This window comes from Styela clava, chromosome 8, assembly GCF_964204865.1.
Source record: "Styela clava chromosome 8, kaStyClav1.hap1.2, whole genome shotgun sequence".
Lineage (NCBI taxonomy): Eukaryota > Metazoa > Chordata > Ascidiacea > Stolidobranchia > Styelidae > Styela > Styela clava.
The window spans coordinates 9,557,728-9,572,782 of record NC_135257.1 but is presented as its reverse complement, the minus strand read 5'-3'; the positions used below and the strand labels follow the sequence as shown (position 1 = coordinate 9,572,782).

General features: G+C 33.9%; 1 protein-coding gene and 1 long non-coding RNA gene across 2 annotated transcripts in view; one reads left to right on the top strand and one right to left on the bottom strand.

Moving 5' to 3' along the window:
- Positions 1 to 965: 965 nt before the first annotated feature.
- LOC144425706 (uncharacterized) lies at positions 966 to 3,373 on the bottom strand. Its single transcript, XR_013477597.1, has 3 exons — positions 3,101 to 3,373; positions 2,699 to 2,815; positions 966 to 2,272 (listed from the first exon to the last, which is right to left on the bottom strand). It is a non-coding gene; the product is annotated as an uncharacterized LOC144425706 (long non-coding RNA).
- Positions 3,374 to 7,725: 4,352 nt separating this feature from the next.
- Positions 7,726 to 15,055, top strand: part of LOC120345499 (dynein heavy chain domain-containing protein 1-like) — a 77,613-nt gene continuing 70,283 nt past the window's right edge. Inside the window, exons 1-10 of the mRNA XM_039414965.2 lie at positions 7,726 to 8,002; positions 8,540 to 8,693; positions 9,048 to 9,230; positions 9,438 to 9,573; positions 10,077 to 10,218; positions 10,343 to 10,480; positions 11,004 to 11,192; positions 12,922 to 13,128; positions 14,013 to 14,219; positions 14,831 to 14,942. Of these exons, the coding sequence (XP_039270899.2) occupies positions 7,896 to 8,002; positions 8,540 to 8,693; positions 9,048 to 9,230; positions 9,438 to 9,573; positions 10,077 to 10,218; positions 10,343 to 10,480; positions 11,004 to 11,192; positions 12,922 to 13,128; positions 14,013 to 14,219; positions 14,831 to 14,942 (1,575 nt within the window). The 5' untranslated portion in view covers positions 7,726 to 7,895. The remainder of the gene's footprint in view (positions 8,003 to 8,539; positions 8,694 to 9,047; positions 9,231 to 9,437; positions 9,574 to 10,076; positions 10,219 to 10,342; positions 10,481 to 11,003; positions 11,193 to 12,921; positions 13,129 to 14,012; positions 14,220 to 14,830; positions 14,943 to 15,055) is intronic.

The following is a 15,055-nucleotide window of genomic DNA, read 5'->3' as shown; positions in this document are numbered from 1 at the left end:
CAACGTTACACCATTTTTCTGTTTTTAGAAGATTTCATAGCAATAATCCGATTCGACGCTGTGCAATGCCGGTGCAACCATTTTCTTCTAGCACAGCTTGGAGCTAAACAGTTGGGCATTATGAAGCTCAACAGTCGAAAAACATCAATTTGAAAAAAGAAAGGGACCTTGAAATGAAGTTGAGTCTGCCCTCAATTTCGTTATGTCAGTGTTAAGATCACTTCCTAGCTGAATATGAGTCAATTACCCATACTATTTGCAATTTACACCATTTCTGTTTTCACCCAAGTGAACTGATAGACTGACGAATTGCTAGATCCAGTAATCTGTATATTGCATAACGATATCACCTGGCAACAGCCGCTCATAATTCGGTTTTGAAGTTATAGATTTCACGTTTAATGGTTTTCCTGGACTCATAAAATACATACGCCTAAAAGTAGGAATTAAATACCTGCACCCTAACAGCGGAAACAGTGATAAATGGGTTAAAATACCTATGTATGGCGCAGCAAATAAACAAGGGGCGTGGCGCCACCAAATCTAGAAACGGCATCGCGGGTTTACCCTTTGCAATCGTTTCGTAATATATGAGGTCACCACCGCATGATGTCACTAGCAAGTCATCATCAAAATCAAAGCCTAGGATCAAAATCAAAGTGAATTTGATCAAAATGATGTGAACATATGCTTTTCTTTTGAATTATTTGACTAAATAATTTTTTTTTTATGAGCTGCTAAATTACTTGTTTTATTTTTTAATTTTATAATCAGTTTTAATTTAATTTCACCAACTATTTCATTGCTCTAATAGTTAAATTCGAAATAAAATTTTCAGTGTACTGGCTAACCAACCCGATACCGATATGGACTGGTGACCGGAGGATAGGCCGTGGTTCGCCACGTTGTTGAACCGCCTTATCGGATTTCCCCATAGGAAGAGATATGTTGATCCTACCCTATTAGGCCGCGAGCCGAGGCCCTGAAAAACGCCTAGAAAGTGAGTTTCGTAGCGCACATCAGGTAACTACCTGAAAATGATTTTAAAATGTTCCTTAAAAATTTAGTAACAAATATTGCCTTGTTCCCACTTCCAAAAGTTGCACGTTTTACGGAAAAGACGCTTTTACTACAAGAAATATGTGCTACGATCTGTCCTATATTCTCTACATTTTCGGCACTGAACAATGACTTCTGCATGACGTAACAATTGAATTAAACCAGCTGTTAGCGAGCGGATGAATATTAGTTATTTCTGCTCGACCTTGCGCTGAGTTGGACAGGCTTTCCATAGCCCTGTTTAGTTATTATTAGTTAAGTTATGCTAAGACGTTGTTGAAAAATGTATAAGTAAATTATTAAACACTTGTAGATCCTTACCACGGATATGGGCCGTGAGACGAAACCATGAAAACGCCCAGAAAATGAGTTTCGTAGCGCACATCTGGTAACTAAATAAATTCTTCAGTTTTGTGTGAAAACGAACATAATGAACGCATTACAGCTTGTTCCACAATCCTGGTGCGAAATTGAATATAAGAGGTTCCCGGAAATTCAATAACCATAAGTTTACAACGCATACATAAGAACTATACAATTCGAGAGCCCTACAGCACACTAACACAAATGTATTCCTGTAATGTTTTGCCTGACCAAAATCGGACTTCCTCAGTCAATCATAATTTATTAGGTAGATTACGAAAAATATGGCATACATGTAACCAACAACAAAAAATACTTTAATTGTGTGACAGGAGTCGGGAGTGACCTCGAAAGCAGCGACACCAACAACGCCGATTCACATTTGAGAATAAATTTTATGTAATAACCACAAGCAGTTTACAACAAGAACAGCATAAAAAGCTACATCCATTTTATGGAAGCTATCAAGTATCAAACGTATTTATTTTTAAGCAATGAAGTCACAAATTAACATCGTGAGCACGAAAACACAAATAAATCAGTTATTTCTCACTTAGAAATTTACCGCAAAAGTCAAGAAAATTAAATGAATGTACAATATGTACATAACACAGTGAACAGAAATATTACAACTTACAATTAATCTTTTTTTAGTTTATGTGGTTATGTATTTGAACAAAGGCAATAATATTTCTAGAAACAGGACTACGACACTAACAAATGTCCGAAAAAAAACAAATGTATGATACTTATTAAATCAACTGTAATATCTAATTCACTTTCTTCTGAATTGTTTTCGAAATCCACTATCTCAAAAATCGACTTTTCCTCTATAGGTGTACTGTGATTTCTGCAGTCAATACAAAAACAAAAATCTGTGCAATTTAAGTTGATTTTGGCACACTTTCATAAATTATTTTGACTATTTTTCTTTGCAGTTTGCCAACTCAAGAACTGATTTGAGGGCCACATGCTTCTTCAGTGAATCATTGTTGGGTGGAGAGTATAATCCTTATGTTTGACAGTGTTAAATAGACGTGCCCTGGTACCGTATCATTTACATTCTTCATATCTTCTTCAAATTCCTCAGCTTTATTTATTAATACCTCGTTAACCTCAAAAGATCTTCATAGTCGAGGGAAAAAAATGAATTGAAAATCTCAATGAAGTCTCCAACATGAATTTGATGGGCAGTTCCAATTGCAGAAAAGTGCTAAAGTATTTCAATATGAATAGCCCATCTAAGCTGTTTGCAACTATTATGATTCTCATATACCTTTAAGCTTCAAGACTTCTTGTTTAATCCATTTTATAGCACTGATAGCAGCAGGGATCAGAGCCTGCGTTAGGTCGGATTGGTGGAACATTGCCGTTTTCTTTTGTAGTACAGTATCTAAAATAAGGAAGAAAATAATATTTGGAGCAGCATGATTTTAAAAATACCCCTAAATACTAACTAATACCTTGAATACATAATGCATTTTATCTGATGTACTAAATGAGCGTATATATGCTCATTGCATGTTCTACAGTCCAGCAGTGTTTGCATACCATTACTAGACTATATCTACACTAAATTTTGATATATCACAGTCTGAAATGTCCTATGACAGTATGAGTATGGACTATAGACTATATTTTGAAACATCAACTGTTTGTCTACAACTTCATTTCTCACCTCTCAATCATTTCCAATGCTACCTTTCTTTCCACTCCGGCATAACTTATCATTGCTTCCCAGGTTCTTGTCGACTCTATGAATTTAGATTTAGACCAACCGACATTAGTAAAATTGATTAATTTCTTCTCTTTCACACAACCATGCATTACAGAAACAGCCATTCATTTCTATTTCCAAATATGCTGTGGCCTATATAGTAGTATAAGTCTGCTGAATAGTCAAGAAGAGTCATTAAATTAATCATAAACATTTCATGCAAGCCAGAAAATATCGTTGTTTGTGACATATTACAGTATTATTCTAGGTCTGTAGGTCTAGCCTTCCTTGGAGTTACCGCACCGTACCTATTTAACAACGTCTTATGAGCTAGTGCTCAACTAAAATTGCTATTTATGGCAAGGATATACAAGTGTTTAATATCTTACCTATACTTTTCAACACCTCCTTAGAATAACTGGACTAATATAACCGGTAACTGAAAAAAACTATGGAAAGGCTACCCAACGCAAAAGCGATCAGTTGAGTACATCTGATATTCATCCGACCACTGGGGATCCACCTACAGCTGACTAACTTGACTGTTACGTCGTGCAGAAGTCTGCGTTCATTGGCCCATGATACCGGAAAAGCAGAGAAAATAGGACAGATGGTAACACATATTTATTGTAGTAAAAGCGTCTTTTCTGTAAAACGTGCAACTTTTGGAAGTGGGAACAAGGCAATATTTGTTACTAAATTTCTAAGGAACATTTTAAAATCATTTTCAGGTAGTTACCTGATGTGCGCTACGAAACTGAAAGATAAATGGCCTCGGCTCGCGGCCTATATGTTTTGAGAGTAGCCTTTGGTTGAAGATAGAGGAAAACACTAAAAGTTTATACTTGTGCTAATAGTTTTAAGTCGGAAATTGACTGATACCATAAGAAAAAATATTTCCACGGTTTCAACAATTTCTCCGTTTGGTCAGTGTTTATAGATTTATATATATATATATATATAACATACAAAGACATCAAATCAGAGTGTACATTTACTGAAATGCCAAAACTGTATTACATTTAATTTTTTTGTTTTTTCAATTTTGTAAATAATTAAATCAATTCTAGGAAGTCTATAGATTATGACTTAAATGTTTGGCTCCAACTTTAATCATCTTGGTCATATCTTCTTTAATATATTTTTTTCTTTTTTGTTCACTCTTGTTTACAAAATTAAATTTGGCAACCCTTATTTTTTCGTTTACTATGGAGTTTTCTTTTAGTCTTTCGCGGTTTTCTTACTTCATTCAATGAGGATATATCCAGTGGTGGGATTCAGCCGGTTTGCACCGGTTCTATAGAACCGTCTCACGGAATTTTATGACATTAGCGAACCGGTTAGCATTACTTTTGACTTTTTGTGACAGAACCGGCTTAAAAATATGGCTTTTGTGATGGAACCGGCTGACAAAAAATTTGAATCCCACCACCGAATATATCTATATTATTATTGCTTTATTGTATTTCTGTGGTCATGTATGTAAACAATAAGGATGTAAACATTCTGATTGATATGAATTAATTTATTACTTTTAGGTTAGTGAACACGTACCACTTCTATTAGAAAACCTTCCAAAATAAACTGTGTACGATATAAAACTTACTTACAATTTTGCTTGCTCTCCTGATTCTATAATTAGTTTTTATTTACTTGTTTTTATCAATAATTTTATCGTTTTATATGCTGATTATGCAGTCGAATGAATTTATACTAAACTTACTTATATATAGATAAATTATACTCATACCTTACGAGCTGAGTTGCTATATTATTCGCTGTATAATTAAGACATTCTGATAAAATATCTTACATGTGACATTCCGTTCCGACCGTCGTCGGGTGCGGACGTGTCAGCTTGAAAAGACTAGTGAATGCTACGCGTTGTATGTTTCGGTATCTGTGATCTGTATCGCGCAATATCAACATGAGCAAAGCCCATCCACTGGAATTAAAGAAGTTATGGATTGGATTGGATTTAAAGTTAAATGGTGGACGATTTGTCACGGGTGTATTGCAAGGTTTCGATCCTTTTATGAATCCAGTCGCGTATGATGGAACAGAGCGTAGAAAAGATGGGATCACTGCACCTGTTGGAATGGCTGAATGGTGGTCGTTCGTGGAAATTCGAAATTAATGTTGGAAGCATTGGAACGGATACAATGATTTTAAAGTGAACAAATCGAAAACGACAAAAGAACCCAATACCCCAATCCATGATTTGTGCATAGACTGCTATGGAACATTCAATCCATTTACCAAGCTTGTTTTTTAGTAAAAAAAAATTTGTCATTATGTTATTTTTGCAATATAATTGAAGTAGGCCCACAACATCACCATTTTTCGTCAGCGAGTGTTTTTTAATCCATATATATGTATATGAAAAGCACATACACGTCTCACATTTTAATTTGAATTATAAGATATTGCCCGATGTCACATCGTGTTTTTGTTTTATTGTGTTTTGCCTGTTTTGGGGGGACGGGCACGTACTTGTACGTATTTAACTTTTTTATTAAGTTATGCCCGTCCTCCAGGTCCTCTGTATTTTGTTTGTCCCTTTGTTGTTGTTTTGTGTTTTGTTTGTATCAGAGTGACCGAATAAAATTGATTGATTGATTGATTGATGTTGTGACCGGGTAAAATACCATAGAAGCGTTTCATTATAAATTTGGATTCGTGGTCCGATATATTCAAACAAGAGAGCAACGCTCAAATATATGGACACGTGGACTAGAGCGAAGCAGGGTTTACCTTTGACGTTACCGGTACCGTACCCTCAGGAAGTTCCGGGTTTTCAGTCGCAAGAATTTTCACAGTCAGCCGTCACGATTGGCGGATTAAAAACCGTGTTCCCATAATTAAAAATTAATACAGCGCAATTTTGGATGAAATATTAGATCTTATAAGATTCATAGAAAATTCACGAATAAATGAAAGTAATAGCCTTCTGGGAAAAAATCAATCTTGAACCACTGAAAATTCCAAAGCAATTGGTCCAGTATTCGAAGAGAAAAGCGATTTTTTAATGATAATAATGACGAAAGAAAATAACATCAAAATTTTGAAACGATCGTTATTGCCACTAAACGTGTCCAATAAATCAAGTGAACCGAATGGAGTAACCATTATGTAGTCGTTAGTCGTTGGGAGTAACGGAATAAATTGAGGAAATTAGAATTTTTTTCGCCAGGCTGCGCCAATGATCACACAGGCACTCAGGCAGTCGTAGCCATAGCGACTAAACACGCGCTGCGCGCTTTACATGCTCAGTAGTTCCCAAAGTGACTATAAAGTTCTATATTTATAGTCACTTTGGTAGTTCCCAGCAGTACGAGGTTCTGGGTTTACAGTAGAACAGTAAGAGTCGCACAATAATTTCGGCCGTCTATACAGGATTTTTTTTTTCAATTCTTTCATTTCCCATTTCATTTTTGCAAAAGTCACCCATCCTGGTGCTTGACTATGTTTGAAGAATGCACATCATCCAGCTTTGCAGCTTTCCTAATTTAGCAATTATAAAATTATTTTTATAGTCCATTAGTTAGTTTATTCTGCAATCACCGAGCACAAAAACTATTTTTCATGAATATGTTAGGGCCAGCTAAGTCAACGCGTACCGTATCTGCTTAAATTCCGCGTGTACGCCAAAGAATGTAATGTGAAACTAAGTGCCGTAAATGATCAAATGAGACCAAACAGAAATGTTGTGAAAATACACTGTCTGTCTCGCATTGAACGCTATCCCATATTTAGCATTGAACATACCTGCTTACTTAGTAAATTGAGTTGATCTAGGTTTGATTTCTGTCAAGAATTTCCTTCCACGTCAAACAGACTTTTTTAGAAAAACATAAAGATTTACATGACCGAGGAAGTCTGACTCTGGTCGGACAAAACGTTACAGGGATACACTTGTGTTAGTCTGCATCTGGACTCTTTAATTGAATAGAACATTTTTGTTTGGCGGTATTTATGCAATTGCCGTACGACGTTCATTCCACACCCCCTTTTTCTATGAATCTCTCGGAATATTTGTATACTTTGATACTGCACTAAGTTGTATCTCAATTTTCAGATTTTAATGTTTATATCTTGCAAGAAACTTAGCCGGGATCAGAGAATCACATAAAGGATTAGAACATAACACAAAGAGTTAAAGGATTTTTTGTTATACCAAATCACTTTAAATTGTGGGTTACTGTCATCAACGTCAAACAAATCAAATGAACTGTATAAGTAATATTCATCATTACAAGTTAGAAATTATTGAGAATATTACTCGTTTGAAAAGTTGTCAAATCATATTTTGTTTGTTCACATTTGAATACATATTACAATTTATTTGTCAAACATAGGTTAGCCCTGAATATATATTTGATATATTTCAAGGAATGTAACCCCAGATTATGTTCAGCTTTGACCAACCATATATTTATTCTAGATGGGACGCTAATCAACGCATTTCGAGATTTATACTTAGCATATCAATCTATACCTTATTGTCTGCTCATTCCAACATGTTTGTTCAAATTGTGTGATAGACATTATGCCCAAAAATGCTTAATTGTGTACAAATTTTATATTTTTCTAGATAATAATTGATATGATATATTTCTCATCTACAGTATTTTATTCATTTGTCAAATAAAACCCACTAAACATGAATTCTATGTTGCTTAACTCAAAGAGAATCGATGGGACAACATAACTTGTAAAGTATGTACTGGATGAACAGGTGACAAGACTCACAACAATGGCTTTTTATCAAGATAATATACCTTTTATTCCATCATCACCGAAGTTACCTGCTATTTCATCTGGTGGACTTGTCACTGGACCTGATAGTTTTGTTTTTAAAAGGTGAAATTTTTTGGAATACAGGGAAGCTTTCTGCTATTCAGGGAACCATATACAATTTTATGCCTATTTCAAGCTATAATTAATGTACATAATAATATTATTTAATTACTAAAATATTGAAATCATTAGATTTGCATATTATCTTTTTTATAGCCTTGTTTAAAAGGAAATATGGAACTCTTTTTATAGGATCAGTTGGTATATTTAGGTAGTTTTTGACTGGCATACAACTTCAGAAAAACATTTATTTTTATAAATATTGGAAAGTATGAATATAGTGAAGTTTGTTTGGTAGTTTTAAGTTTGAATAAATTATTGGTATTCCCGTAGTGTGTGTACCAGGTTAGATTTATTTCGATTTTCCTTATTTTAGGTTGGGGACTTTCTGTGTTAGCCAAGTGAATATACCCTCCCCATAGGTTTCAGTCCCTTTACACATCTTGATGTAAAATAGGCGAACAAAATTTGTTAGGTCCATATTGGTACACACACTTCTGAAGTGCCTTATTTTTTTATATAAAAATATTATTTATACAGGCCTTCACATGATGACTGGACAAGTGCTTTGCGGAGACAAATTGACCATTCAATTCATACATCTGGTCGATCTCATCCAGAAGATATTGCTCAATTACACAAAGAACTTGTCAAACTCATTATTATGGCTTTGCAGCCAAAATCATCGAAAGAGGTAGGCAGTGATAATATTTTATTTATGATTATGATATTCATAGCTGTGTTATATTTAAAGGATAACTTTATTTAGGTAATTCCAAGGAGAGCTTTTAACTTATCTAGAGAATTGAGCAATTTTAGTGCTCTTAGTTCAAATCTTGAAGTTATGATAGTTTGAAAGGAAAAAGTTTCCATAATTATTTTAAAACATATATTCTTGATCTTTGAGCCATGGAGAAATGGTGGCCATATGGATTATTGTGTATTTTGTTGCTTCCTTCAAGAACTTCAAGTATAAATATTCTAATTTTTCTATCAATAATTATTGACATTGCGAGTATGTGTCGTGTATTTATATTTTTTTTATCAGGTTTGGCTTGATCTGAATCATGCATTGGGATTGATCAAACCGTACGCAAACTTTCTATCTTCTGGTCATGGTCGAGTGGGATTGTCATTTCAAACTCAGCATTATGTTGAAAGAGTGTTTGTCGCATATCACAAAGATATAGCAGAATATTATGATATTCCTATATTGGAATCACTGAGGAAGGTTTGCACTTTCTTAATTGTTTCATTCATGTGTTTAGTCTGTGTGCATTATTGTTTGATTGTACTTCCGTTATGGTCTTTTATTTTTTGAATTATTGGCTTTTCTATTAATGTCTTGTCTACAATATTCCTGATGTACCTGACAGCTGTTCGAATATTACTTGACTTCTTTCATCATAATTGTTCTTAATTGATGTTCTTGTTTAAGGTATTTCCAAATGAACTGTCTGCAGTTGAAGCAAAATTTGCTCGAATAACAACAGATGGATCTCCGTCTCCTGATTTTGTAATCAGTGGTGGAGGTTATTTACCAAAAAGAGGAAAAACACCACAGCCAGAAAAAGGTAACAAAGAATATGGAAATATGTATACCTGCTTTTTTTTCTATAAATACCAATTGATGTAACGTTGAGGGATCCAATGAAAAAAGATCAAAATTGACATTGAAATACATTGTAATTTTGATACCTTATGAATATCATTTAAACTATATGATTATCATTGCACTTAATTTTGGATGCTAGCTCTTACAATTATTCCCAATCATTTTTGTAAAATATATGGCTTATATCAAGACGCACGAGGACTTGTTATTGGCTTCCTTCAAAAAGTCATTAGAACACTAATCTGCTCAATAATTTGAAAGTTTTTGTGTAAAGTTTCCTTGTGTCATTCAAATTTTCAAACTATTTATGGATAACTAGTTTACAATGGCATATTATTTCCAAGTAGAGTTAGTTTAATTTCAGTTTTATTGTTTTTATCTGTACAGATATTTTGAGGTGTTTATATAAAATTCATTTTCATCTCCTAATTTATCACCCAATGATTAAACACTTTATTTTAGTTAAACATGAACCTATTACATCTATAAAACGATCTTTAACAATGGATTTACCGGATGGAAGACATCCTTATACTCTTATGCGACGAGGAGATGAACCAGAACTTTACTTCAGACCAAGACCTTTAACATTTGGAGATGTCAAGTAATTGGATAGTTTAATGAATTTTTGAGTTCAGCTGTAATTTTAGTTTGCATGTATTGAATCTCCAGAACGCTATTAATATTTTTTAAGTCCTTCAACTTATCTGTGTGTAATCGTTTTTCAGTCAGTCTATTCATGTTGTAGCTGGTGAAGCAGCTATGAAAGAATCACTGTGGAAAGATAACCAGAGTGCTACAGTTGCTGCTCTTCAAGTTAATCTTCTACCTGCTGGTCCAACAATTCCAATAAAAGACCCTAAAAAGTACAAAATATAGACTATTTTATAATTATTTTATAATGGGATCCTACACAACATTGAATTCTTCCAAATTAGATTTTTATTATTGGTCACAACTTCACTAATATCTCATTCATTTCTTGAACTCAATATCAAGATTTTGTATATTTTGCATAATACATTTTTTGGACTTTTACTGTTTGATAGTCAGATAGGTTTTAGTAAACAATTTTAAATTAATTATTTTAACTTGATAAAATTTTTTACAGTGAAAAAATCATTTATACCCCTCTTAAAAATCCTAATTTTGCAGTTTTTACTAGGAAAGTGAACATTTCACATTTTTCCTGGAAGAGAGGAAGGCTGTTAAAATGGTCAAATCATATGACAAACCACATTCTCATGTTCGTTTGAGAACCTCCAAACGCTGAGTGAAACTATGGTTGTCATGATCAATGATTGGGTTATTCTTATCCAATAAACTTTTACTGTTTAGCCATCAATGGTAATTGTATTTATTTTTGTTACCTCTGCCTGATTTTTTCAGATGGGTCCCTTTGGCCACGAGTAGCTTAGAAGATGATGAACCTGTTAAGTCAGTTCCAACATCACCAAGAAAGCAAAGAGAATTCAAATCAATGACTGGGCGTGAAGCTGTGGAATATTTTATGACTGAAAAACATTTGAACAAAGTCAAATTTATGTATTTTAATATTGCTGGTAGCAGACATTACAGGTTGGATTTTTAACAGTTAGGTCAAGAAAATGTGTTTTTCATGAACGTCTTGCACTTGTTATGTCTGGGATTTTTTTTATTAAGAATCAATTCAATAATATCTGGACATTTTTTCTTAAACCTGATTCGAAATCACAAAACTAACATGATCTGTTCATTCTTTATTATACAGCTGTAAGTGCTGTTAAAATTAGAATTAGAACAAGGTGAAAGCTAGGAATTAATGGATCAACGTATAGGCCAGTGGATCTCAACCGGGGGCCCCCCAAGGGGGCCACAAAGCAGTTCAAGGGGGGCCTTGACACAAGGCTAATAATTGATCATAAAAAGACTTTGTTTGCATACTTTCCTTTTAAAATAAAATTCCATGTCTACCTTAGTTTCATTACCTGAATAGGTTACTAGCGATCACATGGTGTATTCACTTTCTTGAGCGTGAATTGTTTGATTATAATAAAATTTGGACTGTACCAATCAAACTAGTTCGCCGGTAGGCCGCCTTACTTGCAGACGGGCAGTTGCACTCGACTGCGAGATAACCTTCGCTAGCGTATCATAGACGCAAAAACCCATTTGTATATGCCTAAAGCCCAAAATGGAACAACAATTACGTTGGCTTTGACTTCATCAAAGTAAATCGGGATGACGGAGAATGTGATCAATAGTTGCATTGCTCATACGTAATGAGCAATAAATCATCACGTCCATCTAAACTCCAAAACCTCCGTGACAAAATTCATCCCCATGTGAAAGACGTTGACATCAGTTTCTTTGCTGCCAAAGCGAGTTAGATTTGACAAGAAAGCAACATTGTTTGGGCCTCTGTCGAAGCAAAAACCTGGTTCTTCTGATCTTATTACAATCAAAACTAAATCTAGAAACAGTTTTGATGTTGACAGTGGCACTTGTCTGGTTATATCAAAGACAGTCTCTGATAAAATAAACCTTGTCAGACAGTCCCAAGCGCAAGATTTCCATTGATTGTATACTAAAAAGCTTTAACTTTATTACCTGCTGTTTGTTTTTGAATTCCACAAAAGGTCGTAAATACATAATACAATCCAACAAATTTAGTTTTTTTTAAATCTCAAACAGGGGGGCCACGAGTGCAGAAAGGCGCTGGAAGGAGGGCCACGAGCCATAAAAGGTTGAGAACCACTGGTATAGGCTATTTTTAAATGTCTCACTTACTCTCACATTCATTTGTCTTGTTTTCTTACATAGCTGTATACTTGAAGTCAACATATGTGATCTTACTCATTATTAAATAGTTACAATTCATGTCTTGTGCTTTCAATTCTTTTGCCATTTGTTGTATCAACAGATACTTCAATTTGTTTAAAATCTAATTAATTTATTTGTATTTTATTTCCCTCACTAAATTTTTGACTGTAATACTAATAGGTGGTGGCTGGCATTGATGACTTTTGGTTGTACCTCAATCTCATATTTTATGCTGAATCTATCTCATATCGTACTTCATTGTATGGTTAAGTGCAGTGAGTAATTGACTCAACTCGAGTTGGACTCAAGTCACTATTTATCTAATACTTGAAGCAACTCAAGTCATCAGAATAGGATTCTGTCTCATCTTCAACTGTCTCTCCACTTAAGAATTGGGTGACCCATTACTTGACACAGGGTCCATTAAAGACCTTATCCAACACTGCTACATTGTACTACAAAATAACAAACTCTTTAATATACTTTATGAAACAAATCTTTTTAGACCCTATGATTTGATATCCGTACCGGAAGACAAAGTAAAACAAGAACATTACATATTTTCAACATTTGGTGTTCTGCATGTTTATCCTGATGGTTCAACATCTGAAACAATGACTCTGGCAGATTGGAACAGAATGTCAGTTTTGTGGGGAGTGGTTTCAAAGCTTGGGTTTTTCAAGAACTTTCTGCTTTGCAAATCATTACGACAGTAAGTGGGTTTATTTACGTAGATACTATTCACAATTTGTTTTTTGCTGAGCATTATATAGGATAGGGGTACCCAAGCTTGCGACCCCAGGTCAATATATATACTTTTCATGAAACTTTGGAGCTTCTTTCACTGGACTTTTGAGTTTGGTCATGTGGTAGTATTAAGTTAAATAAGCTAAAACCAAACAGTGATGTCACAATAAGCACCTGAACTAAGCATGGGCCTGTTTTACAGTAAGCCATGGTACGAACTGCTGAATTTAACATGGTTTGTCAAATCTTAGATGATTTGTACATCCATCCACTACCATACCTCAGCGACCCCATGACCTGTTTGCGACCCTACCTACTTATCACTCCGCCCCAATTTGGGGTCACTACCCCTGGTTAGGGAACCCCTGATATAGGATTTGGTGAGTATTCAGGAGAGAAGAAATCTAATAAGACAAATATCATTCATGATCTGGCCTGCGACCTATCTCAGTATAATTAATCTAACAATGACAAGATTGTTTTTACCCATGCCAAGAATCAGGCATAAATTTGTTATAGTTTCACAAAGGTCTAAAAAGTAATGCTTGTTCAATTATTATAAAAATTTATTAGTAATAACTCGAATTAGGTCGTTTGATGTTGACGTTGTCAATAAACGAATCTTGGTGTCATCTCACCCATATTTATTTCACTTTTATTTATGAAATTCGCTATGACTCGAATTTAACTAGGGATTTGAGGTTTAGGGACTTGTACCCAACACTTCTGTACTTTACTATGGTGCTAAATCGATACCTTCAATATGAAAATAGTGTTTTTCTGTATTTCTTTTGTTTGTAATAAATGAATATACAGCCATGATTTTTTCAATTATGGGTTCTTTTTCAGCTGGAGAAGAACAGTTCGTCGTCAACGTCTTATAAGAATGAGAACATATCTACAGTTGAATCTTCTTCACACTATACCTGAATTTGGTGCTGCGTTACTTCACATATTTCGATTAGTTGGGGAACTGATGGAAGTAAAAATGCTTCCTAATAAATCCTCTGGAATTAAACAATTACCACTTGTTTCTTTTTCCGCTGATGCTTCTCAGTAAGTATACTAATAGTTCTCAATTGTTTTTTTTTTCTAACTAAAAAGCATAGAAATCTTCTGTCATTAAATTAGTCTGTTTTTGAATAATTTGAGTGAATTTTCACCAATCTTGTTTTTATTGCAAAAATTGCAAATATTTTTAATAAATCAGTTTTATAAGTTATTCTTATTAACTCATCTGGCATTTATAGCTATATTATTTGTTTTTTTTGGATCTTTCATTTTAGAATATCATGCTGTATTCCAAATTGCATTGAATTAATTTTCTGACATTGAAATATTCTGATGTGACTCACAAGATCGATTGAAAATGACAAAAACACATGCTCTACGCACAAATTGCAATGCTTTAGAAATACAGATACAGAAATACACAGTAACATTGTTCGGAACCTAAAACTATATATAATTGTATCACAGAACAAATTTTGATAGCAGATGATTTGCAAATGGTATTATCGAAGATATTCATTGGTAATAGATTCCAAATGATGAAACCATTTTTATAAACTTGCCAGGGCGTATCTTAATTAGTGTTTTTTGTTGCAATATTTGACTTGAGCTTTTGTATTTTTTTTGATAAATATGTGTTCCTTATTGTTTTGTAGAAAAAGAAATGATGTTGAACACATGCTTGATGTTTTCTTCCGTTATTGTAAAAAAGTTGTTGATGTGACGAGACAAGAATGTTTTGATCAGTTGAAACATTATGAATATCAGGTATTCTTTACTAATAGTTATAGTTATATGTAGAATTATTCATCTTCAGAGTAACAGTTGATTGATTGATATTGAAATTCAAGGTTTGAGTTCTGATTTTTTCATCATACAAG